This window comes from Nomascus leucogenys, chromosome 15 (genome assembly GCF_006542625.1).
Source record: "Nomascus leucogenys isolate Asia chromosome 15, Asia_NLE_v1, whole genome shotgun sequence".
Lineage (NCBI taxonomy): Eukaryota > Metazoa > Chordata > Mammalia > Primates > Hylobatidae > Nomascus > Nomascus leucogenys.
In genome coordinates, this window is record NC_044395.1 from 61,743,729 (window position 1) to 61,771,106 (window position 27,378).

Here is a 27,378-nt window from a genome sequence, read left to right on the forward strand (position 1 = left end):
AGGTTTACAGGAATGAAGAGTACAGAATCCAAGGCTTTAACTTTCTGTCCAGTGTTGTTCACAATTCCCTACTGTGTGGTGCTAGATAGGACAACCTTTCCAAGACAAACAGGAAATGTGGTAATGGTAATTTCTTACAAACTGAATATAGTGTTGGGTACTAGGCTCAGCCAGAATTGATGTTTTCTAAGGCTGTAGGGAAATATTCCTAAAGGTCAAAGGATCTTGGCAAGCACCCATGTCTTCTCTGACCATACTGGGAAAATACTGGAAAAGCTGCTGTTTTGTCTCTGCAGGACCACAAACTCTGAAACCAGACTCCCCAGGTTTGAATCCCAGTTCTATCACGAGCTGTGTGACAATTATTTAACTTTTGTATCTCAGTTTCCTCATGTGTAAAATGGGGATAATAACAGCACCTGCCTCTTAGGATTGCTGTGAGCATTATTAACACATGTAAAGTACTTGGAGCATTTCTGGCACAAAATAAGTACAGAATGTTGGTATTATTGTTGTTATCACTGGAAAGCTAAGAGTTCCTCAGCTACAGGTTCTCAGGGGCCTTTGACAAGTAAAATAGCCTAAAAATGAAAAAAACCTACAGTAGAAAGATGTTAACACTTGTTTCTCTGTTCCCTCCATCAAGACTATGACTCCATTTTTTTCACATCTTCCTTCCTTTTATTGAAAAAAATTTTAGAAAATGGCAGTTAATAAAAGGCACAAACAAATCAACAGGGATATACTAGTGGAAAACACAATATAAAACTAAAATGCCATTGGCTTCTTTAATTGGTTAAAAGCACAAAATGTAACAGGCAGAAAGTCTGTTTCAAACAAATTAAAAAGCTATGTGTTTTTTAAATTCTCCCCAAATCAGATATATACACACCCACAAAAATAGTGTGTGAAGGAAAGCTGTCATACACAAGAAGTTGTATCCTGAATTCTTCAAGGAAACACATATTGAAATAGGAATTAACAGAGTCAGCAACAGATTAATAATTTTTTAAAATTGAGTCTTAAAATGCTACATGGCCCAAAGCTATACTATATAAAGTACTGCTAGGTACAAAAGAAAAAGTCTGTACAGCTTTTAGCAAAACTGCTTTCCCAGAAAAGCAAATTAAAATAATGCAATCAGCAGATCAAGGAGACTACAGCTAGACATCAGAGCTACAACTTCTCATATCTGTGTCAGAAAATCCTATTTATCCAGAATAGACTAAAATTTCAGGACAAAACAGGGACTTTTTAACATTTCTTACTTTACCCATTTTAAGTTCTTTTTATCTCCCCCATCCTCCAAGCCAGTAATTCAGCAAGATCCAGGAGAAAGAGGGCTACTTTTAGAATTGGCTACTTTATTTTTCTTTCTATGGCGAGACTGTCATGGAGCCTGGATATTTCAGGCTCATATGCATCCATGACCAGTGTCCCACTGTGGTCAAAAAACTTAGCAATGGACTTTGTGAACTCGGCTTCCCGCTGCTGCTTTGTTCTCCCACTGATGAAGGTCAGCTTCAAGGTGTATTTGTCATCAAACCTAAGCATGGGGGCAAAGATAACAAATTGAAAACCAAACACAGAGATTCAACCAGTAACAATACGGCACCAAGTGTTTCCGAAGAAAAGGAGTAAGCTGGGCACGATGATACAGGGAACAAACGCATCCTTTAAAAGCAAAAGCAAAAACAAAACCCCAGGGCTCCTAACTTTTCAAGATACTAGTTCTGATTCTTAGGTGTTGACATATCTTTCCTGCTTTAATTACTGTGTACCTCCTTTACCTTGTTGTAGACCTTTAAACCATGTGGACCATCTTCTCTCATCTCTGGACTTCGTATTTGCCATGCTAGACAGTTTTTCCTAGCAGACTCTTCTCCCCTATCTCACCTGAGAAGTTCTTATTTGTTAACACTATACTTGGGCATAAACTTTTCTGGGAAAGCCTCCCAATCTGGGTCAGATGTGTTTCCTCTGTCTTCCACAGTACCATCAATCAATATTCAACTCAAATAGTGACCTCCTGTCATATGCCAGGCCTAATAATAGGCTCCTATGGTATCAACAAAATTACCTATCTGTTGACATGATATGTACTGTGTTCTTCACTAGCCTGGGAGGTTTCTTTTCCCTTTGTTTCTGGTGCTTGAATCAGGATTGTCTAGGAGACTCCTGAGCAAAGATTTTTGTCTTAATTGTTTCATACTCTTAGCTGGGTTTCTAGTAGGCAATCAGATTTTTATAAATAAATGAAGAACCCTTGCTTTCAAGGATGCTCTCCAATCCCAGGGTGCCTAGTCCTTGCACTCTGTAATCAGTCTATCTCCAGGTTTTACTCTGATCCCAGGCCAGGGATGCCAACTGCTTTACTACATGAACTCCAGAGATTCCTTAGCTATACTTTAAGGTACGCTGAAGGCCATTACTATGTCCATTCATTCAAGAGGGTTTAATGACACCAATTACTGGTAGGCTGACATCCCCCACCCTGTTTCCATTTATCAGGACATATTCAGTGGATTGTCAAGCTAGTATTATCTTTAAATGAAGCAGTTTCTTGAGGCTCTATTTCTGCATGTTTAAGATGGGAGAACTTCCACCTGCTTTTAGGATTACTGTCATGACTAAAACAGTGCCTATCATTAACTAGTGCTCAAAAGATCACAGCTCCTCAATAATTGTTGGTCTAGGCAGTAACTCCCAACTTGGAGAGCTAGTAGTGAAGTTCGTTTAACTATTTTCAACACCTCAAAAGATTTTCTCAAGTTCTGACCAACTGCTGCTAATTGATATCACAGTAATTTTTAGACTTCTGTGCCCAGTTTTATTCAGTTACATGGCTTTGGTGGCAGTCCACGATCTGATGAGTTGTGACCTGATACATTTTAGAAATGTTCATTAATTCAGCTATTTATTGAGCCTACCTATATGTGACAGGCAGTTTTAGATGGTAAGGACATACAGCAGTGAACATAATATAAATGTTTGCCTTTTGGGACTTTCATTTTAGTGTGAGGAAACAGTATAAAAAAATAAGATGTTCTCTTAAATAGATGCGCAGAAAAGCCTTCACTAAGCAGATGTCTGAGCAAAGCCAAGAAAGATAAGAGAATAAGCTATCTGGAAAAAGAATGTTCCAGGAAAAAGGAACAGCGAGTGCAAAGGCCCTGAGGCAAGAACATGCCTGAAATGTCTTAAGAACAGAAAGGGGCCTAATATGAACAGAATGAAGTGGGAGAGGATGAGAGCCACAGGAGATGAGGGTATGTTTGCATAGGTGTGTGGAGTGCAGAGAATAGACATGTATGGACTTCCAAGCCACCCTTAGGATTTTGGCGATTTCTCTGAGAGAGTTTTGAGCAAAAGACTGAGTTGATCTGACTTATGTTTCAAAAGGATCACTTTGCTTGCTGTCCTGGGAATAGACTATGGGTGGGGAGAGGGCTGCAGAAGTCCATTAGAACATCATTACAGTAGGCTGGGCGCAGTGGCTCATGCCCATAATCCCAGCACTTTGGGAGGCCAAGGCGGGCAGATCACGAGGTCAGGAGATCCAGACTATCCTGGCTAACATGGTGAAACCCCCTCTCTACTAAAAATACAAAAAATTAGCCAGACGTGGTGGCGGGTGCCTGTAGTCCCAGCTATTTGGGAGGCTGAGGCAGGAGAATGGTGTGAACCCAGGAGGCAGACCTTGCAGCGAGCCGAGATCGCACCGCTGCACTCCAGCCTAGACGAAAGCGTGAGACTCTGTCTCAAAAAAACAAAACAAAAAAAGAACATCATTAAAGTAACATACGTGAGAGAGGATGGTAGCAGTGGAGATGGTAAATGGTCAGACAATACATTTAGATGGTGGAGCTAACAGGATTTGCTGACAGACTAAAGAAGGACTGAGAAAGAGGAGTCAAAATGACTCCAGAGCTCTGTAAGGACAGCACTGCCATTTATTGAAGTGGGAAAAACTGAGCGGAAGGGCAGGTTTGGATGAGGGAGAGATGAGTTAGGTTTTGGACATGTTGACTTTGAGATGCCTATTAGGATCCAACATCAAACAGAATGCTGGAATATATTTAGAGTTCAGAGAAGAGGTCAAGGATGAAAATACAAATTTAGAGATCTTCATCATAGAGAAGAGGTTCCAGAACAAGCCCTGGTGGCATTTCAGAAAAAAATGGGAGATGAAGAATCACAAAGGAGACTGAGGAACAGACATTAAGGTAAGAAGAAAATTAGAAGCATGTGGTATCTGAGAAGCCTAGTTAAAAAAAAAAAAGTATTATAAAGTAAGGGTAATTAGCTATGTCAAATGCTGCTGACAGGTCAAGTAAAGAAGACAAGAGCAGATCCAGGTGATAGCACAAGAAGAAAAGGAGAGCAGAGAAATGAGGAGACTGTGTGAGGAGCAGAAGGGGAAAGAAACCTTTTTTTTTTTTCAGTTGGGAGAAATTACAGTATATTTATATGTCAGAGGGAATGATCCAGCAGAGAGGGAAACATCAAGTAAGAGAGAAGGGATAGAATCCCATAGACTCAAGGGAGGGAAGGCCTTAGATAGGTACTTGGAAGTAGGTGAGTAGTGATGGTAGACTTATGATGGCTTCTATCTTCCCAACAACAAAAAACTGAGAGTAAAGATGGGGGAGGAGGCCTAGGAGGTTTGAGGATAGGGAAGATATGAAAGATCCTCCAGGACAGGGAGAGAGTAACTGGACTACAGAAGTGTCACGGAATCTAAGCCAGGTAAGGAGGAACTGAAGTGGGTTACAGATGCCACCGGGGCTGAAGAAATGCTGTGACAAGAGAACTAGAAGGAAATAAATTAGAGCAACAGGAAGCAATGGTCAGGGTGGGATACTTAAAACTGAAATTATTGAAGGTAATTTGGTCTTATTAATTGCAAGGTCTACTAGGGTATGTCTACGAAAATAAATGTTTAAGGCATGATAGAAAACAGGATAATGGGAAGAAAGGAAGTAAAACTGAGAGGCCAAGTTACTAGAATAACCATCTATGTGAATATGGCAATCACCAAGACTTATGAAAGGACAAATGTTAGAGAGAGTGCCAATGAGACAGGAATTATCTTCAAAAGAGTAGGTGTGTGTTTAACTGCAAGGAAGAGGCATAGAAGTGGCACAATGTGATGACATGCATTCAAAGGGAGGGTTTTAGGGAAGAGGAGGCATTGGAAGCTGCAAAGGGGAGACCCATCTCTACCTGTAGTACCAGAGTAATGAAGGCTGTGAGAGAAACATCAGCCACCACTTGCAGTCTGCAGTGGAAATATGTCCTCAGGGGTTATGGTCAGGTTTCACTTAGGGTAAGAAAGAGAAGGGAATGTACATAGAGATGGCTAGGTTATAGGGGACTTTGTGGATGGCTGACAATGACTTGGCTGCAGGCAAAGACTAATTAGGAGGCCAAGGCTGCAGCCCAGCCCAGATGAATGTCAATCATTCACATAACAAAATATGCCACGCCAGGCCCGGGGCTGGGTCTGGTTACCAAGGGGTGAGTGAGAAAGTCCTGCCTGGGCTTAGGTTTCTAGTGTGTAGTGAATGGTAAAGGAGCTCACACTTTGGAGGAGGGGGCGGGCCCAGGAGGAGACACAGACAGTAAATAATTATAGCTCCATGTGGTAACTAACAGAGGTAAGCATAAATGCTTTTAAGAATAACTAGGACGGGCTGGGCGTGGTGGCTCACACCTGTAATCCCACCACTTTGGGAGGCCGAGGCTAGGCGATCACTTGAGGTCAGGAATTCAAGTCCAGCCTGGCCAACATGGTGAAAACCCATCTCTACAAAAAATAAAAAATTAGCCGGGTGTGGTCGTGGGTCTGTAATCCCAGCTACTCAGGAGGCTGAGGCAGAAGAATTGCTTGAACCCAGGTGAGGAGGTTGCAGTGAGCCAAGATCGCGTCATTGCGCTCCAGCCTGGGTGACAACAGTGAAACTCCGTCTCAAAAAAAAAAAAAAAAAAAAAAAAAAAAGAAGATCTAGGACCACCTAATTTAGACTAAGGCATGTTAAGGAAGACTAAGGTATGTCAGGGAAGGCTTCTTGGAAGTAGGAGTGAGCCAGGTTACAGAAAGATAGCTACACCAGAGAGAATAATATGTTTAAAGGTACAGGGTCACTGGGAAACTTGGATAACTTAGCATATTGCAAATTCCATAATATTGCCAGAGTAAGAGAATGCATTTTGAGAGGGGCATAAAAGAAAGCTGGAGATGTCACTAGGGGATGAATGCTGTAATACTTCATATGCTGAAGGAGTTTAGACTGTATAATGAATGTGCTGGGGAGTGACAAAATCACTTTTTGCGAGAGAGTCACATAGCTTGTGTTGTCTGCACATGGCAACTAGTAGTCTGTGAAACCTTTCATTGCCATTTTCACATCACATGACCTGGCAGTAGAAATAAGACATCAGAATCAGCCACTGTTAAGCTACTAAATCAGTCTGTGAGGTGGGGGAGGGAGAAGACATCAGCAGAAAGCCGGGAACAGAGCAAGAACATTCACACTTCCACTCCACCAACAATATGGCAGTTGGTAAAAATCAGCAGGAAACGTGAAAAAAATCAGAACCCTTGTACACTGCTAGTGAGACTGTAAAATAGGGCAGCCACTTTGGACAACAGTCTGGCAGTTCCTCAAACAAAGAGAGTTAGCATACCATACAAGTCTTCTCCTAGGTGTATTACCCAAGAGAAATGAAAACATGTCTACCTAAAAACATGTACACAAATATGTATAGCAACATTATTCATAATAGCCAAAAAGTAGAAACAACCCAAATGTCTGTCAACTAACAAATGGATAAACAAAATGGAATATTACTTGACCATAGAAAGGAATGAAGTACTGATACATGCTACAACATGAACGAACCTTGTGTACAGTATATATAGGAAGTAATTGCGCTAAGTGAAAGAACCCAGTTATAAAAGACCACATATTGCATGATTCCATTCACATGAAATGTCCATAAAAGAGAACAGAGAAAGTAGACTGGTGGTTGCCCAGGGCTTGGGGAAGTGGGAGGATAGGGAAGTGATTAGCTAGAGTACAGAGGTTTTTTTTTGAGGTGATGAAAATGCTCTAAAATTGACTGTGATAATGGTTGCAAATATCTGTAAATACTACTAGATACTTTTGAACTGTACACTTTAAATGGTAGGTGAATTATATAAAAGTTCTTAAAAAATACAAAAGTCAGAATAAAAATAATGAAATTATAATGCTGCTAGGTTTTAGAATTCTGCAACTCTGCTTCAGTGGCCTGGTAGAGGATGCAGATTATGATGGCTGAGGCCAAAGGGCAGCTAGAAGCCCTGTCAGGAGATAAGCAAAAACTCAGCTGCAACAACAGAATGAAGGTCTGCTTCCCTTTCTCATAGGCGCCTCTACAAGTTGGCAATGAGACAGTCTGTATGGCACAGATGCTACACTTAACTTCATATATAAATAATTGTACTTACAATTTGTGGGTCTATTATGCACTAGTTAAGTATAATAGGTTTTTAAGATAGTGACTACGAGTATGAATTCTGCTTTCAAACTTGGGCTGGAATTCCTGCTCTACCACTTTTGGGCTATATGATACTGGAAGAGTTGATTTAACCTTTGGGCCTGTATTCTTATCTATAAAATGAGTGTTCTAAAACTTAATGAGATAATGCATTTAGCAGAATACCCAACATACAGTAAATGTTCAATAAACATTTGCTATTATTACAATTGGTATTTCATTTTCCCAGAAACTCCAGGCATCATTTTTGACCACAGTAAACCTCAGATAATTTATACAATTTACCCAAAGTTATACAGCTAGAAAGAAACTGAACTGGAAGATCAACCTAGTTCTTGGTACCTACAAAACACATGTGTGTCAGCTGCACAAAGTTATACCTAACACTGGTCAGAAACAGACTCTAGATTGTGCTTTGAGTTGCCCAGTGCACTGCTCCAGGTGTTCTTGATTGTATTCATGGAGAGAAGACAGGATCATAGAAGACACAGAAGCTAATGGAGTTCTTCAAAGATAACTGATCTCACATCTTTGGCCTTTATAGTTTTGTACGCTTAATCGTCTCTGTTAAGTGGCCACAGGAAAAAGTACCTTCTCCCACAGTTTATCCTCAGGGCATTTCTGTGATAATGCAATCTCAGAACTACAGGGCTAGGACAAACCTTCGAGATCATCCATACTCCTTTCTTCATTTTATATGACTGGCCCTATGATCCACATAGAGTAGGCACATAGTAAGTCTTCTGTTGATAATGACAACACGCCAGGGCAAATCCAACAACAGGATTTAAAAATCTGTGAGGATAGTCATACCTTTTAAGACTAGAGGACAGCTGCCAGATATCATCAGGATCCATTCCTGTAGGATCTTTCCTGTGGGCCACGAGAAAGATGCTCTTCTCCTTATATGAGGTATAAATGGTCAGAATCCCCATCATCACAAAATAGGTTCAAATAAAGTTAAGGGGAAAATACCCAAACATAAAAGAGAAGTAACACAAATTGACAAGCAACAGATATAAAAACTTTCATAATGATAGTCCTAAAGAAGACAGCTTTGTCTTGCTGCCAAAACACTGAAAATTTAGCTATTTCATTTTCATCCTTATGTTTATGTACCAAGAGAAGCAAGGCTCTCTCTGGTTAATTCTGCAAACACCTCAGAAAGGAAGAAAAGAAAAAGATACAGAGCATAAACTAGCTCTCATCTTTATGTTCAAAGACAACATGTATAATAAGATACCTAGTTTGTCAAGACTTTGTTGTAATAGTGCTTATTTCTTTATAAAAAACAACGAATAGTCCCAGTGGACTTGACCATGTTCAACTGATTTTAAGGGTTATCAGAAGAGAAGAAAAGTGACCCAAATAGTTTACTATAAGAGAGTATGTCAAATAGTACTACAATTACTTCCTATATGCATATAGACTTATTATTATATTGTTTTTGACAGTATTAAGTACCATATATAATAAGCACTTATAGTTTGCCAAAAACTGGCATAAGAGCTTTGTGTATACTGTGCCATTTAAATTTCATAAACAAGGCTGGGCACGATGGCTCACTCACACCTTTAATACCGGCACTTTGGGAGGCCGAGGCAGGTGGATTGCTTGAGACCTGGAGTTTGAAACCAGCCTGGCCAACAGGGAACAATGGGAAACCCCATTTCTACTAAAAATACAAAAATTAAGGCTAGGCGTGGTGGCTTACGCCTGTAATCCCAGCACTTTGGGAGGCTGAGGTGGGCAGATCACTTGAGGTCAGGAGTTCGAGACGAGCCTGGCCAACATGGTGAAACCCCATGTCTCTACTAAAAATACAAAAATTAGCTGGGCGTGGTGGTATATGCCCGTAGTCCTGCTACTCAGGAGGCTGAGGCACGAGCATGGCTTGAACCCAGGAAGCAGAGGTTGCAGGGTTGCAGTGAGCCGAGATCGTGCCGCTGTGCTCCAGCCTGTGTGACAGAGCAAGACTGTCTCAAAAAAAAAAACACACACACACACACAAAAACCCAAAAAAATTAGCTGGATGTGGTGGTGCAGACCCGTAATCCCAGCTACTTGTGTGGCTGAGGCAGGAGAATCACTTGAACCTAGGAGGCAGAGGCTGTAGTGAGGCAAGATTGTGCCACTGCACTCCAGCCTGGGCAACAGAGTGAGACCCTGTCTCAAAAAATAGAAATAAAATAAATAAAATAAAAATAAATTTCATGAACAGTGCTCGCTTCGGCAGCACATATACTAAAATTAGAATGATACAGAGGTTAGCATGGCCCTAGCACAAGGATGACCGGCAAATTCATGAAGCATTCCATTAAAAAAGAGTTAAAAAATAGATAAATTTCATGAACAGGAAAGGCAGGAAAATATAGTGCAAAGTATATGGACTTTAGAGTAGAGATAATCCTAGATTTAAATCTTGGCCTTTAATCAGTATAATCATAATAACTTCCTTCCCCAAGTCTTAGTATCCTTACCTTTAAAATTGGGATAATACTGATATTTTAGAATTATCATGAGATTTAGAGATGAAGGATATATGTAGTCTAGGATACAGAAGACTTTTTTTTTTTTTTTGAGACAGGGTCTCACTCTGTCACCCAGGCTAGAGTACAGTGGCGTGATCTCAGCTCACTGCAGCCTCAACATCCCAGGCTCAAGCAATCCTCCCATCTCAGCTTCCTCAGTAGCTGGGATTATAGGTGTGCGTCACCACACCCAGCTAATTTATTTTTTATTTTATCTAATTTATTTATTTATTTTGAGACAGAGTCTTGCTCTATCGCCCAGGCTGGAGTGCAGTAGTGGATCTTGGCTCACTGTGACTTCTGCCTCCTGGATTCAAGTGATTCTTGTGCCTCAGCCTCCCAAGTATCTGGGACTACAGGCATGTGCCACCATGCCCAGCTAATTTTTGTATTTTTGGTAGTGATAGGGTTTCTCCAAGTTGCTCAGGCTGGCATTGAACTCTTGGGCTCAAGGGATTTGCCCGCCTTGGCCTCTCAAAGTGTTGGGATTACAGGTGTGAGCCACGATGCCCAGCAACAGAAGACATTTATAATGGTGGTCCCTACTATTACAAATAAAACTGACATGACAAAAATAAGACCTTGTTTTATTAAACAAATATAACCAAACAAATGAATTACCATCAAGGTAGTTCTCTTGGGAGGCCAGATGTTTGTAATAATGTTGCTATCATTGTCAAATCTCTTTGGAATTCCCCTGGGAACTGTCTCTAGAACCTATGGAATATTATTCTTTTGAACTGCCTTAATAGTGAAAAATTCAGACTGGGATGATTAATCTGATTACTGAAAGGAGTCAAGGATCACCTGGTGCCACTTCTGGGGGCTATGTGGGGCAATCTGGATAATACAATTTTTGACTAGGATTTGCTTTATTAGAGGTTTGCTAACTGCCTCTGAAGATAAATCCCCAACATGAAGTTTTAAAACATATTTCAGGTTGGCTGGGCACAGTGGCTTATGCCTGTAATCCCAGCACTGTGGGAGGATTGCTTGGGCCCAGGAGTTTTGGGACCAGCCTAGGCAACATAGTAGGACCTTGTCTCTGTAAAAAATTTAAAAATTAGGCAGACATGGTGGCGTGTGCCCGTCTACTCAGGAGGTTGAGGTGGGAGAATTGCTCAAGCCAGGAGGCTGACACTACAGTGAGTCATGATCACACCACTGTACTTCAGCCTGGGTGACAGGGTAAGATCCTGTCTCAAAAAAAACAAAAACAAAACAAAACAAAATTCAGGTAGTGGTAACATTGTTTAAAAAAGTAAACTGCCTACCAAAATTATCTGTTTTAATAGTGAAGTATAATTAAGTTCTTTATATTCAACTTCTTGAGAAAAAAAATCAAGCTGGGTAGGCAACAACCATGATCTTAACATTTATCATAAAAAAGAGGGGAAAGGAAATGATTATATATCAAATACAATATAAAATCTCTCATTTAATCTTTATGATAATTCTGAATGCTACCCATATTTATAAATGAGTGGTATTCAAATCATCTCAAAAATAAGTAAATTTTCATTAGCACAAGATCATAGATACCTTGGATTTCAAACCCATATTCTCTAGCTCCAGAATAAGTTCTTAATTCCACTGTAATACAAGCCACACTTGTATCTCATGCTCAGTACTTTCCAGTTCAGCTCCTCAGCTTCAAGTAAACTTGATACAGATCTGAGTCTCCAAAATCAGATCCTTTCCTAATATCCTAGAATGAGTAGCTTGAAGCAGCCACGTCTAATGGGAAAGGTTCTGGGCTAGAAATGAGAAGAGCTGGGTTCACTATTACTATGTGTTTTGCTATTAAGTGCTCATATTAGGACAATAACCTCTACATTAATAAAAAAATGAATTACGATAAAATAACCATACAAAACATAAAATATTAATGAGTTACTATATAAACTGATAGATATTTACTATATAAGCATCATAGCTCATAATGTTAAGTTCTAACATTAGCAAGCCCTAATATGCAAGTCTGTTTTGTTTTTCGTACGCAGAAGTACCAGCAGATTTAAAAAAATAGTCACTAGAAAACAACCTGAGCATAAATAAAGGATATGATATGACACACAAAGCCAAAACGGGTTTGGACTCTGGAAAGGGGTGCATATAATCCCAAATCAAAGCCACTATGGCAAAGAAACAGGAGATTGTACAGATGGTGAGGCGACCATCAATTAGACCAAAATTCTCCACATATTTGTATTTTTCCAGAAGTACCTGGTGAGAAAAAGAAGGAATCAAGCTAATAGGAATACTTCCTTCCCAGTATGTGCTTTTATTCTTGATTTCCATGATAAAAGAATCATATGAATTACCAAGTAGTTCCCTCCAGTTGGGATTTTACCACACCAAACAAGTAAAACTCAAGCCTTCTATAAAGAACCAAGAGAGAAAGTTCATCAATCCCTCATATAAAAACTTTAAACTCCTCAACCTTTCCCACAGTTGAAATGTTTTACTTTTACAAATGGAGAGATGATTTATCATGAATGAATGTCCTATCTTCTCTCAACCGTCTGTGCTCTAGGCTAATTAATCTCAAAAACAAAAAATTACCAGCTTTCTTGAGATAGCCAACATTTATATATTTTTTTAATTTTATTATTATTATACTTTAAGTTTTAGGGTACATGTGCACAACATGCAGGTTTGTTACATATGTATACATGTGCCATGTTGGTGATATTTCAACACACTTCCTCTGACTTTTTCTGTGAGAAATTTTAGAAACTGCTTTCTGACTCAATTTCTAACACTGAAAACTAAGGTTACTCCAAGTTACAAAAGGAAAAGATTTTCCAGGAGAGATGGCCATCAGCTGTATAGATACTAACCAACCCCTCCTCAAGAAAGTACCTTTTTGGCAGAATCATCCAGAGAGTTTTTCACAGCTGATCCATCCCACTTGTCAATTTTTACAGGCTTATCATCTATCTTCCACTGTAAAACAAAAAAGTTGTGCATCAAGAAACTTGGCCTCTTACTGAAAGTAAAATGAACCACTTTTTAAGAGCATCCCTCATGCAAACATAATATTTACTCTTTGTCTTCTGATGTTGCAGAACTAAAAGACAAAACAGGCTATTCTGGGCACACTCCTATGGGGTGGCCCTGCAAGAAGCAGTTAAAAACAAACAAAAAAGACCAAACAATTAAAAATCAGATTGAAAGAGACTAGGTCACTAGAGTCAGGTGGTACTCATGTGATGTTGACGTTGCCAGTCTCCATGCAGAGAATATAAAAACCACCCCAGAAACCAGAAAACACATATGGGCTGCAGAGACTGTAAGTGTAAACTTGCATATCCCACCTTCATTTTACTGAAATGTGAGTATAGAAAATTACTCTATTTGTTCATTCTTTCCTTCTATGACCACAAAACTCAGAAAATACAGATACATGAATTTACAGACACTAACAAAATGGGGAGGATCTCCTTTAATATCACTTTGTCAGCTAACAACATTTATTATTTTACCAGCATGTCTTAACTTTAAGATAGCAATTCCAGGATAGCCTGTTGGAAACAACACTACATTTTAAATTACAAACCAAGTCTCAGACTCAGTCCCATCATGAGTTGAGTGGACAAACTCTGCTTCTATTTCCCTTATCTATAGAGGTTTAGAAAGTTTCCCAAACACTGCTATTCAGAGGCAAATAATTCTCTCACTCACTGCTCATGTAGAAGTTCAAAATGTTACAGCACCTACGAATGCCAATTTAGCACCCTGAATTCAACTTCCCACTTCCGGGAATGTTTCTATAACTGAATACAAGTGAAATGATACACAAGGCTACTCACTGCAGCATTGTCTGTAATAGTGAAAAGCTGGAAGTAACTCGAGTGCTCATTTACAAGGGGATTGGTTAAACAAACTATGGTACATCCAGATATCTTATCAGGGTAGAGAAATACGGGGAGGAGTAAGACTACTCTATGTGTGCCTTTAAAATTTTTTAACCATGTGAATATATTACATAGTAGAAAATTTTCTCAAATGCAAGTATTTAAGTAAATACTTCCTTAAGAGGAACAGGGTGCTACAAATAATCTGATAAACCTGTTTTTTGTAGACCATTAATGGCCAACTCTTAATTTTTTAGATCAAGTGAACAAATATTGTATTCCATAAAAATTACAAACCAGCAAGCAATCCAAAATTCATCTGGATTTAGAATGGATTATTTTACTGAAAGACAGAGAATGTCGTATTTATCTTTCAGATTGAGCACAAGTACAAAGATAATGCCTATAAGAAATAAAGAGATGGCAGTGGTGAGTACCTGCCATCCCAGATACTTGGGAGGCTGAGGTGGCAGAACAGCTTCAGCCCAGGAGTTCGAGTCCAGCCTGGGCAATATAGTGAGAGCTTGTCTCTGAAAATAAATAAATAAATAAATAAATAAACAATAAAAAAAAAATAAGAGATGGGATAAAAATTGTAAAGATTTTAACCAACTACAGAAATACAATTCATCGACCTTGATTTTTTTAACTGTGATTCTATATATTATTATACAAAAGAGAAAACCTGTTCTGTGAAGTTTGTTGGGAGAAATAACATGAGCTAAAAATAGCCATACTTAAAGTGATTAAAAATCAATCAAGTTTTTTTTTCCCCTTGGTGCCTTGTAAAAGCAAAAATTTTTCTTTGAGAAAATTACTCATGGCAGCATACTGCACTATTGACTGCCAGCCTACAAATCAAACATGACATCTAATTTTAAAGATACAAACTGAACCAAAAAGAAATTAGCAGGCTTTCTAGCTAGATAGCTCATTTACACTGTCAAGTAAATCCCTCTTTGAAGACATGCAAAAGAACCAACTTGTAGAGCCAAATACATCATAGCATTTGAATTATTTGTGAAATAAAGTCAGAATAAAGTCATTTAAAAATTATGGGTCATTCAAAAACAGGAAAATCATATTCTCAGACACCTAGCCACACTTCACTGCCTGCATCACATCACAGAAAAGAAACTTGCCTTTAAAAGTCAGAGGATAATGTCTTAACCAATTTGGGGGAATAAAATGCAGAAGCAGCCATTTTACAATGTATTGAAACAGCCTCAGCTCTAACTTCACTGCCTGGTACCTAGAAGCAATCTTCAGTAAGTGGAACAGAAACATTTCCAGTGAATTACATGAAATCACAAGAAAGGTTATAATTTGACTTTACGGCAACACAGCCCATTTCGAAGCAAGTAATGTCTCTACTACAGTACAGAGAACCATTTGGAAAAAGGGGAGTTGCTATTAGGTGCTTCTTTTTCTGATTATTATTTCTCACCATGCTCAAAAACTGCTCATCAACTAAAATGTATGCTGCTCCTCATGTTCTCTCTACTACTAATTCGGGTATTTTAAAAGCTATCTTTTTTTTTTTTTGCCTCATTTTTGTCTTCCTCAACACTAAGTGCAAATTGCTTTCCTTTTGTAATAATAAAAAGAGAAAGCAAAAATTAGTTTCTTTTATGTGGGAAAAGATCTCTAAAATGTTACTCTCCAGTTTAAATTTAGCAAATGTAAATAAACATGGGCAAAATGATCTCACTTGGTTCTTATTCACGGAATTTCTTTAAGGGATGGAGGGCAGACAGAAGGTATAATCATAGCTACCATTTCCTGAATGCCTAACATGTGCTACGGATGTGCTAAGTATTTTATATATACTATCTCACTTAATTTCCACAATAACTCTACAAGGTAAGAACAGTTAAAATCCTCCTTTTACAGATAACACTAAGGGTTTAAAAAACTTGCCAAAGGTAAAAGGTAGAAAGTGGTAAAGCCAGGACTCAAAACCTATGCTCTCTCATTATTCTACACTGCCTTCCCATGTAGTGCAAGGAAAGGAATTACTAGCCATCAAAAACACAAAAGAATAGGAAACAAAGAGATCCCTGAAGTGACAGCTGTACAATGTATCTTGATTCCTAACAAGCTCTGGTAATAACATTTTAAAAACCTAAAAAAAAAAAAAAGATGTTAATCTTGAATAGGACCACAAAACTCACAGGGCATCAAAAATGTTGAACCTCCCCACCAATGTAAAACCAACTGCAATTTGGCTGAAAACACAGCTCAAAAAGTACTATTTTAAAGAAATTACTCCCCTACACCACCCACTGAAGAGATAAAGACAACTTTTTTTTTGAGACAGAGTCTTACTCTGTCACCCAGGCTGAGTGCAGTGGCGCGATCTCAGCTCACTGCAACCTCCGCCTCCTGGGTTCAAGCAATTCTCATGCCTCAGCCTCCGGAGTAACTGGGATTACAGGCAAGTGTCATCACACCCGGCTAATTTTTATATTTTTTAAGAGAGATGGGGTTTCACCATGTTGGCCAGGCTAGTCTCGAACTCCTGGCCTCAAGTGATCCACGTACCTCAGCCTCCCAAAGTGCCACCACACCCGGCCAAGATAAAGACAATTTTTATCAGACTAACATACCTGAAGCCAGAGCTGGCTGGCTAACCAGTTCAAAGAAAACAGGCATTTGATAGCTTTAATAGAACATTAAGAATCATTTCAGTTACGTTTCTCCACTGCACATTTGAATAATAAAAAATTCTACAAAGACACTTCACTGAAGGTATGGCGTCAGGAACTCCATAAGTGCTTTAGGAAGGATATTAAACACAACTCAGGTCTGAAGGATATGTAGTCAATGCAGGAAGGCATTTTCCAAGTTAACTTATTTGAGGGAATACAGCCTTCTGTTCCCCATGCGTCTCACCACACTTAAAGGGATAGGGTGGGATCAAAAAAAGAGACAAAATAAGCCAGGCACAGTGGCACACGTTTATAACTTCAGCACTTTGGGAGGCCAAGGTGGAAGGATCGCTTGAGTTCAGGAGTCTGAGATCAGCCTGGGCAACATAGCAAGATCCCATATTTACAAAAAAATTTAATTTAAAAAATTATCCAGGCATGGTAGTGCCCACCTATAGTCCCAGCTACTTGGGAGACGGAGGCAGGAGGATGGCTGGAGCCCAGGAGGTGTAGGCTGCAGTGAGCTGTGATTGTGCTACTGCACTCCAGCCTGGACAATGGAGTGAGACTCCATCTCAAAAAACAAAAGGACAAAATCCTTGGTCATTAGGATATGTCCAGCAAAATAAAATTGTTTTGAGTATGACAACATGAACACCTTCAATTTTCTTATTTTAATAAGTGAAAACAGAAGTTATGCAGTGATATAAAAGACCTGAGTGGATTGCTTCATAAAGCTCCCTGGCTTGATAATAAGACTCAAAGAATTCCTCAATTCACACTGGAGAGATGAAGAATTACCAGGGGTGAGAGTGGTGTCAATGGTGACCCTGTTCTGATTTAGACAGAACTGAGCATGGCTTTAAGAAAAATAAACTTTTTTTCTCCTTTATCCCAGTTTAGAAAGTAGACGGAAGCTGCAAAGGGGGAAAGTAGCAGGAGATGAGGCATCCGAGAGAAATCATTTCCTAGTTATTAGGCTAAAGAACTTGAACTTTATTCTGAAGCAGGCAATGGAGAGTATTTTAAGCATGGGAATAACAATCAAATTTACGTTTTTTTTTTTTTAAGTTATTTTAGTGGCAACCTGGCAGATGATCTGGAGGGGAGTAACACTGGACATAGAGATGCAGATGGGGCCTGATGTAAGTGCAGAGCCTCAATGCTCAATAGAGCAGCAGTAGGGGGACTGAAAGGGAGTATTCTGAGGTAGAATTGGCAGGACTTAGTAACAGACTAGTTATAAGGAACACGAAAGAGAAGAGACAGAGATGACCACCTACTAGAACTAGGGCTTGGATGACTTGTTGGAGCCATCATGTCATTTTCCAAGAAGAATACAGGAGGAAAAAGGATAAATACCCATTTGTATATGTGGAGTTCTAAACTAAAATAAGGAGATAATAAAAACGGATGGCAAACTCAGAAGCTGAGATTACAATTTCAGTTGGAAATATATAGTACCCATATGCCCCCCCACACACACATATTTAGCAAGAAAAGAAAATGTTCAGTTTGGGGAGAAAATGATGTCTATCTTAAGAATGTGCACTGTCATCTAATTTAGATCCCAATTCAGCAAAAACATGGTATCTCAAAGAGATTGTGCTCTTAGCAACACACTGAATCTTCAATTTCAATCTATTTTTTATAAAAACGGCCAAGATACACTGCAAAGAAAATTACTAGCTTAACAGTGCTTATTACTGACTGCATTCATCACTGGAGTTAGAAGTTAGGAAATTACCATGTGTTAATTAAATTATGAGCATGCACATTAGTGACAACCGCAGAGAAACTGATTCCTAGGTTTTACACTGCCTTCTCTACTCCACCACAAACTGCATTTAGCAGTGACAGGGCTGCTTCTACATCAACCCAGCCCATGAATAGAGAAGCCCACATGACTGAAGCTCTTTGAGGGCCAGATCACTGGATCCAAGACTTAAACATCCCACCACTGAACCCAGTAAGTGTGAGATCTAAGGCTGAAAAGAGCTTAAAGTTAAAACAACTTGATTCAACATATTAATTAGTAATGCTCCAACAATGAAGTATTTTCTTCTACCAGCAAACTGAAATGTAGTCAACAATCCTTTCAATACTAGCAACTAACATCTTCTAAAGTCTGACTGAATCGTTGGCATAATCATCCAGTATAAATTTCTTACTTTTGCAATAGGTAGACAAGAAATTAGGTATACAAAAAAAAATGGTCTTTACAATTTAGTTAAGGAAAATCCTATACTTACAATGAATTATAAACTATGCTAAGTGCTAAATGATAAGAAGTAGACATAAAGGGGCAAGGGCACACTATAGGTTCAAGGATCTGCAAAAAAGATTTTGGATAAAATGTTACCTATTACCTCAGGGATATCAATCTGCAGCAAAGCTGACTGGGGAGGGTTGGAAGAGAGAGGGATGCTGCCAAGGAAGACCTGAATTATGGCACGAAGACTGGCTAGGAATGTACTACATTGAACAGATGTGTGATGAGTCCTTATTCTAGAAAGGTGGCAGATCACATGCTCCATTTAAGAATTACATGCAATCAGTTCTGAAAAATGCAGCTGAGTGCAAATTCAGGGATAGGACCATACAGCCGTTTCATCTGAAATCCATCTCCTACTGCCTGGAAAAAATATTAACTGTTACATGACTTTTCTTGGTTTCTTTTTCTTTTTAAGGAAACTGCCAAGCCTCTCAATAGCAATTCATTCCAGTGTTGGACAATCTTTTAAAAGAAAAAAATAATATTTTTAAACACAACCTTTTTGGCAATTACACTATTTTCTTTAAATTAATATTGAATGGCTGCTTGCTATGTGCCAAGCACTGTTCTAGCCACTAGGGATATAGTCATAAACAAGACAAATTCTGCACTCAAAGAGCTTCTTCTTGTATGGAAGATAAAGAGTAAGTAAACAAATATGCATATAATTCCAGGCTGTAAAAAAGATTATACAGAAAATGCAATAGGGTTTTTAAAAAGACTAAAAAAATAGTGAGGGAAAATAGTTAACATCTGAGCAGAGTTGAATAAAGGAGTAACCCATGAGAAAATCTGGAGTGTCCCAGTGAAAACAGTACACCAAAATCCCCCAAGCTTAACGTGTTTGAGGAACAGCAGAAAAGCCAGGGTTTCCAGAGTATAATGACTCAAGTAGAAACTGACAGATGAGGATGACAGAAACAGGCAGGATCAAGAATATGTAGGGGCTATAAAATAGGCCACAATTAGGGGTTTGGAGTTTAGCTAACTGAGATGGGAAGTTACTGGAGAGATTTCAGCAAGAGAGTGAGTGATCTATGTTTTAAAACATCAGTCTGGCTGCTGTGTGGAGAACAAAATGTAAGGGAGCCAAGCACAGAAGCTGGAAGACCAGTTGAAAGGGCTACTACAGCTCTCTAGGTAGGAGTGGTCAGATTCTGGATGTACAGCCAGGAAAATACAACAATGAGATGGCTGTGGAGTACAAAGCAAAGAGAAGAATCAAGGGTAACTCTCAGGTTTTTGTTTGAATAAATGAGATGAATGGAGGTGTCTACCTGAAATGAAGAAGACTGGGAGAGAAGCACTTTGAGGGGTAAGTGGAAATCAAGAGATTGGCTCTGGCTACTGATGCCTGATACACGTTTTAGACATTTAAGTGGAGATGACAAGTAGGCAGTTGGACAGAAAAGTCTGGGGCTTATAGGAAAGGTCCATGTTGAGAATATAAATGTAGAAGTCAGCAACTTCTACATGTTATTTAAGCCATGACATTGGTTATCACCTTGGGATGAGGGTAGACAGAGGAGAGGGCCAGGGGTAATAAGCTCATAAGCTCAGGGACCGGCAATATTTACACAGGTCAGGAAGAAGACCAAAGAACAATGAAGACAACAGAGACTAGTTGACGGAGGAGGAAAACTGGGGGCAAGTGGTGTCCTAGAAGCCAAGTAAAGAAAATACTTCAAGAAAAAAGAAGTGATCAATAAGTCAAATGCTACTGAAAGGCTAAGTAGTATAAAAAACTACTATTGAAATTTGATAAGATGGAGATCAGAGCAGAGAAACAGTGCTGGCAACAGCTGAAAAAGGTACCTGGGCAGGCAGATCTATCTGTCTGTCTGTCTGTCTATCTATCTATCTATCTACCTACCTACCTACCTATGTATAGTGAGTCTTTTAATTAGTAATTAAAATAATAGTATTAAAGTAATCAGTGTCTGTGATACCACTGTGTTACACGATACATAGTTTAAAAAAATAATAATTTGAAACTTTAAGGGTTACTCCATGAAAGACAAAAATAAGTTTCTAAAATTGCGATATAGTTCACACACTATAAAATTCACTATTTAAAAATAATGCCAATTTAGTGGTTCTTAGTATACTCACAAGGTTATGCAACCATCACCACTATCTAATTCTAGAATATATGCATACCCTCAAAAAGAAACTCCATACCCATTAGCAGTCACATCTTATTCCTGTCCCCTGTCCCCCGGCAGCCAACAATCTACTTTGTCTCTATGGATATACGAATGCAGTCATAGTATATATGGCCTTTTGTGATTGGCTTCTTTCACTTAGCACATTTTCAAGATTCATCCATATTGTAGTATGTATCAATACTTTATTCTAACGGTCAAATTATATTGCATTGTATAGATATATCACACTGCATTTATCCATTCATCAGCTGACAGACTTTCTACCTTTAGGCCATTATGATAACTGTGTTATGAACATTTGTGTGCCAAGTTTTCCTGTGGACACACATTTTCAGTTCTCTTGGGTATACACCTAGGAGTGGAATTGCTGGGTCATATGGTTAACTTTACGTTGAATTTTCTGAGGAACTGTCAAACTGTTTCCAAGAGTGCCACCACATTTTACATCCCTGCTCGCGATATATGAAGATTCTGATTTCTCCGTATTCTCACCAAAACAGGTTATTTTCCTTTTTTTCCCCCTTATTATAGCAATCTTAGTGGACGTGAAGTGGTTTCTCATTGTGGTCTTACTTTGCATCTCTAATGACTGATGATATTGCGCATCTTTCCATGTGCTATGGGCCATTCGTATGTCTTCTACGGAGAAATGTCTATTTACATCTTTTGCCCTTTTAAAAACTAGGTTGCTGTCTTTTTATTACTGAGTTGTAAAATTCTTTATATAGTCTGGATGCTAGACCCTTATCAGATATATGATTTGAAAATGTTTTCTCTCATTCTGTAGATTGTCTTTTTTCACTTTCTTGATAGTGGCCTTTGACACACACATACTTTTTATTTTGACGAAATAAAATTTGAGTTTTGAGACGCTAATAAAGATCAGTTTGCAAAACAGTATTAAAAGGCCAGCACCTTGTTTCATTAAACACACACACACACAATTATAGTAATGTTATAAAACCGTTCATCTTCTTTGTCAGAGCTAGGTAACAGGGCACAAGCATATCACCTGGAAGTCTGACAAGCTAAGATATCTTCCAGTAGAGTAAAAGAGGAGACACCTAAGGACATATGGTTGGTAGGTGACAAAACCAAGGCCACAGCCTAGGTCTTCCACCTCACAACAGATGCTCATCCCACTACTACATTAGCTAGCACATTAGATAGCACAAGGCACACCCTAGTATGGGAAGCAACGTGCTGAGTAAAGAAAGAGCACTGGATTAAGCACTGGGGGAGCCAGGTTCTGTAAGTGTTACTAATTCACTGTGAGGTCTTGGGCAAGTTGCTTTGCTTGTGTCCTTGTCTACAAAATGAGGCTGAAGCATCAGATGAGTTTCAGGATCTCTTCATTATAAACATTTTAAAGAAACCACAATTAAGCAGAATAACTTTTAAAAACAAAACAAAAACCTTAAAATGTCAGAACCAGAAGAGACTTCAAAAAATCATTTAAGCCAGTAGTTCTCAACCTGGACGTAACTGTTAAATGCAGAGGTAATAGAGACATGTGAAGAAAAACGCAGATATTCAGGCCTAAGAAAAGGTCCAAAAATCTGTTAATTTTGACTAATTCCCAAAGGAGTCTGATGTAAACAGATTAAAGCTGTGCTTTAAGATCAGGCTGACAGGCCAGCCAGGAGACAGAAATCCAGGTATAAGGCTAAAAGGGTCTAGATAATAGCTTCTGGAAAGCATGGTTTAACACCACATATCAACTTTAATAGCCAAAACAAATTAAGTGAGCAGCTTTTCTTTATAACTGCCAGGCAGAAGAAAATGCTTTGATGTATTTGGGGCAAAATAACATACTGCAATGATCTAAGTCAAGTTATTCTGTGATAGAGGCGGAAAGATTATATTTGCATACTTATTTTTAAGATCAGGAAACAAGAATTGCTGTGTTCTTAAAGTCAGTTTCATAAGAGTAGAAATTCACATCTGCTTAGGGAAAACTAGAAGCATATTTGCATCTCTTTATTACACTTCTTTATGGCAAGTGAAACTACAGCTGCAGAAATAAAATAAAAACCATCCCTGCCCAAATCAAGACACATCAAATTAAATAAATTATATTAGGCTGGGTGCGGTGGTGCACGCTTGCAAACCCCGCACTTTGGGAGGCCAAGGCCATTGGATCACCTGAGGTCAGGAGTTCGAGACCAGCCTGGCCAACACGGTGAAACCCTATCTCTACTAAATATACAAAAATTAGCAGGGTATGGAGGCGCATGCCTGTAATCCCAGCTACTCGGGAGACTGAGGCAGGAGAATTGTTTGAACCTGGGAGGCGGAGGTTGCAGTGAGTGGAGATTGCAACAAATTGAGACTCTTGTCTCAAAAAAAAAAAAAAGAAAAAGAAAAAGAAATTATATTAAAGGTAATAGCTTCTCATTCCCACAGAGCAAAAGCCTCTCTATTCATTCAGATCCTGCTCCACTGAGAAAAACATTTTTTTCCCCAAGTTTTCTCCCACAGTACCCTCAGTCTTCAAACAATTAGAGGCACCATCCTCTAAAGCTGTTTCTGAAGACTGAGGTGGCAGATCTCAAGTTTTTTCTCTGCGAAATTCAACGCTAAAAGTACTTATCTTGTGTTGATCACTATAGAAAAGCACTCACAGGAAAATGGGCAAATACAAATTGGTGAAATAATACAAGATAGTATGTCATATTAAGTGACAGCTTAATTCCCATGTGCAGTGTAAGTGCTAGAGGAATTCAGAGAGGGAACAGTTCAATGTAAGGCTGAAACCAAGTTTTCCAAGAAAAGACACTCAAGCAGCTCTTGACTATTCTCTTCTGTCCCTCACTTATTGTTTAAATTTTCCAAGCACTCTTTTGTGAGACCTTTTATCTATTTCTGCTACTCATGTTGGGGTTCTCATCACCTTGTCATTCTATTTTTACCACAGACAGCCCTTTACAAAGAACATTTACTTCTAGTAGATTCCAAAGGACAGGGAACAGAGCTGGGTGCGGTGGCTCATGCCTGTAATTCCAGTACTTTGGGAGGCTGAGGTGGGCAGATCACTTGAGGCCAGGAGTTAAAGATTAGTCCAGGCAACGCCGTGAGACCTTGTCTCTACCAAAAATAAAAATAAAAATAAAAATAAAAAGGGCAGAGGAAACCGAACAAAAAGACCCAAAGAACATTTACCAGCACTATACAACTTGATCCTTACAACAAGCCTATAATATGTATGAATGTCCACAATATTTACATAAGGAAATTTAAATTCAGCAATATCACATAACTTATCCAAGGTCATGTGGCTTTTATTAGGTAGGTGCAAAACTTATTGTGGTTTTTGCCATCACTTTCAATGGCAAAAACAGCAAATACTTTTGCACCAACCTAATAACATGCTGCACTAGAACTCAAATTTGTCTCTTTTTATTACATATTATACACTACTGTGTATACGGCCTTATTAAGAAGTCTTCTAATTTCTATCTCTCCAAACCATCTGAAGAGTTTTCCTAAAAACCACTTTACACAGTCTCAAACCCTTCAACAGCTTTCTTCTCCTACTTCAAGCAATCCATGGCCTCCCTAATCAGATTCTATCTACTTGTCACTACAGTTCTTTAGAGAGCCTTCTGGTCAACTCAATACCTGAGAAACATAAAACACCATCACATCTGTGTAACTTTACTCAACGAGACTTTTTTACCTGGCATGTCTTTCCTTTTTCCCCCCCAAATAAGGTGCCAATTCCACCCTCAGGAATGAGGCCTTTCCTTGAGGCTCTTACTCTTCTTTTTTTTGAGACAGAGTTGCCCTCTTATTGCCCAGGCTGCAGTGCAATGGCGTGATCTCGGCTCACTGCAACCTCCACCTCCCGGGTTCAAGTGTTTCTCCTGCCTCAGCCTCCCGAGTAGGTGGGATTACAGGCATGCGCCACCACGCTTCGCTAATTTTGTATTTTTAGTAGAGATGGGGTTTCTCCATGTTGGTCTGGCTGGTCTTGAACTTCCGACCTCAGGTGATCCGCCTGCCTTGGCCTCCCAAAGTGCTGGGATTACAGGTGTGAGCCACCACGCCCGGCCGAGGCTCTTACTCTTATCAATAAGCTCGCAGGGTTCACTCTAACTCTCTCATTTGAACTTCTGTAACAAGTACACACTTGAGCGAATATACCATATACTTCCTTAAATAGATTCAATTACCCCATCTTCTAGATTTGGCTATTCTGACTGCTCTCTGACAGTAGGATTCTTGATTTACTCCTCCACCATCACACATCTGTACTGGACACTACAGGTAATGGAGATCATTAATGTGTACTGTCTTACTTGGTTTTTCCCAAAACCCTGTGATATAGGTGCCAGAGACTCCAAAATTCCAAATGAAGAAAGGTTAATTGACTTGCCAGTCTTCATACTGTTAGCAAGTAGCAGAAATACTTCAAAGCTGAAATCTTATGATCCTCACATCCAGGTTCTTTCAATAACACAATGGTGCCATATACACTATTCCATAATAGTATTCCATACTGCCTTAGCAGAATGCCCACACTTAATGTTTGCTGATGATAATCCAAGTGCAAGGAAGAGCAAGAGCAGTTAGTGGGGCAGGTAAGCACAGGCTATGAGGTGCTTATCTAGCAAGAGGGAAGGATTTGTGTACACAAATGACCATCAATTCCCCCATACTCTCACATGTCTTGAAGCAATTTACCATCCCAACCTCCAGAATATGTTTCTGTATCTTAAGGTTTGAGTGTGAGGCCAGGTGCATGGTGACTCATGCCTGTAATCCCAGCACTTTGGGGAGCCAAGGTGGGAGGATCACTTGAGGCCCAGGAATTTGAGACCAGCCAAGGCAACACAGTAAGACCCTGACTCTACAAAAAAGTTAAAAGCAAAAAATTTAGCCAGGCGTGGTGGTGCACATTTGTGGTCCCAGCTACTCAGGAGGCTGGGGTGGGAAGATCACCTGAGCTTAAGAGTTCAAGGCTGCAGTGAGCTAAGATCCATTCTGGGCAACGGAGTGTGACCCCTCTCACAAGAGAAGAGTGTGAGAACCATGTCTTTCAAAACCAATGACACTTAAAAAGACAAGTAAAAAGACCTGGATCTTAACCCCTCAACATAATCATGTTTTCATTTCTTAAGCACCTACCATGTGTTATGCACAGGGAAGTCTGAAAGCTGTTTTCAATTAAATTCAAAAATTCTGCTTTCTATATTAAAGACACCATGCTTAACAATTCTCATCAAACCAGCCCAGGGCCCTACAATGAGAGAAGTGGAAGGGAATTTAGAGTTAAGTCCCTCATTTTAAGGCTAAATCTCTCACTTTGCAGATGAGAAAACAGATATAGAGAGAGCAAGCATATTTCAAGGTCACAAAGCTAATTAGAGGCAAAATCAACACTAGGACGATATTCTCCATGCAACTGTTTCTTCCAAGATGCTGTGCAAAGAGCAAGAAAGGCCAACCCAGGGACAGTTTTCCTTTTTTTCTTTTCTTTTAAGCCCTTGTTGCTAGGACTGCAGTTAAAAAAATTTTTTTGGATGAACAGAGGGAGGAAAGCGGCAAGCATGAGCGGGCAGCAGGGCACTTGGTAGCAAACAGGGAGGTGGAAGTAAGAGAGGAGAGGGCAGGGAAAAACAACAGGAAAAAAAGAAAAATCTTAAAGGCTTCTTGTCAGCCCAGTAGAATAGTCAATACTCAAATATTTTCAGTATTCGCCTATCATAATAAAACGCCTAAAAACTTCAGTAAGCAAAAGGACAAGAAGCACTTTGGAATCTGTAGCAGCACGCAAGGGTGATGGTGGTTAGGGAGTTTGGGGGACACTGATTCTTTAATCTTTGGGCTTCGGTTTTCCGTGTCTGTGAAATGGGCACTGGCAACAGTGCACCCAGCACCCCAGGGGAAAAGCGATGGACACGAAGAATCAAATTACCGAAAAAGCTGTGGCGGCCAGGACCAGAACACTTGCGAGAAGGGAAGAAGTCCTAAAGAGAACAGGGTCCAGGTTTGAAGTGTGACGAGGGCAAGGGCAGGCTACAAGCGTGCGTTGGGTTGTGACAGTGGTCACACAAGGGCTCCCCTCAAAAGGCCGTAGAAAATAAGGGAGACGGGGATGGGAAGGTGGGCTCGCCGCCTCCCATGCCTCCCCAGGATTCAACTGTTCCCAAGAACCGGCTTCTCACCTTATCCAACAAGCCGCTACGGCCACTGCCTGTCCCGCAGTTGGAAGCACCGCCAGCCCCACTACAGCCTCCGCTACCACCGCTTCTCCCGCTCTGTGTAGCTACCGCCGCCATGTTGTCCGCCTCTGCGTCTCCCTCCCCTCCGACTTGTCTGAAGCCGATTGGCTGGAGCTGACAG

General features: G+C 39.7%; 1 protein-coding gene and 1 non-coding gene across 2 annotated transcripts; one reads left to right on the top strand and one right to left on the bottom strand.

The window, feature by feature from the left end:
- Positions 1-658: 658 nt before the first annotated feature.
- SPCS2 (signal peptidase complex subunit 2) lies at positions 659-27,353 on the bottom strand. Its single transcript, XM_003254710.4, has 5 exons — positions 27,201-27,353; positions 12,942-13,025; positions 12,142-12,302; positions 8,359-8,493; positions 659-1,546 (listed from the first exon to the last, which is right to left on the bottom strand). The coding sequence occupies exons 1-5, from the start codon at positions 27,312-27,314 to the stop codon at positions 1,360-1,362; spliced, it is 681 nt and encodes a 226-aa protein (XP_003254758.1). The 5' UTR covers positions 27,315-27,353; the 3' UTR covers positions 659-1,359.
- Positions 9,766-9,869, top strand: LOC115830512. The gene has a single exon (XR_004026065.1). It is a non-coding gene; the product is annotated as a U6 spliceosomal RNA (small nuclear RNA).
- Positions 27,354-27,378: the final 25 nt, after the last annotated feature.

Coding starts and splice junctions, on each gene's coding strand:
- SPCS2 (XM_003254710.4), bottom strand. CDS start 27,314: ATGGCGGCGGTAGCTACACAGAGCGGGAGAAGCGGTGGTAGCGGAGGC. Junction 13,026..27,200: donor GTAGCGGCTTGTTGGATAAG/GTGAGAAGCCGG, acceptor TTTGTTTTACAG/TGGAAGATAGATGATAAGCC. Junction 12,303..12,941: donor TGGATGATTCTGCCAAAAAG/GTACTTTCTTGA, acceptor TTTTCTCACCAG/GTACTTCTGGAAAAATACAA.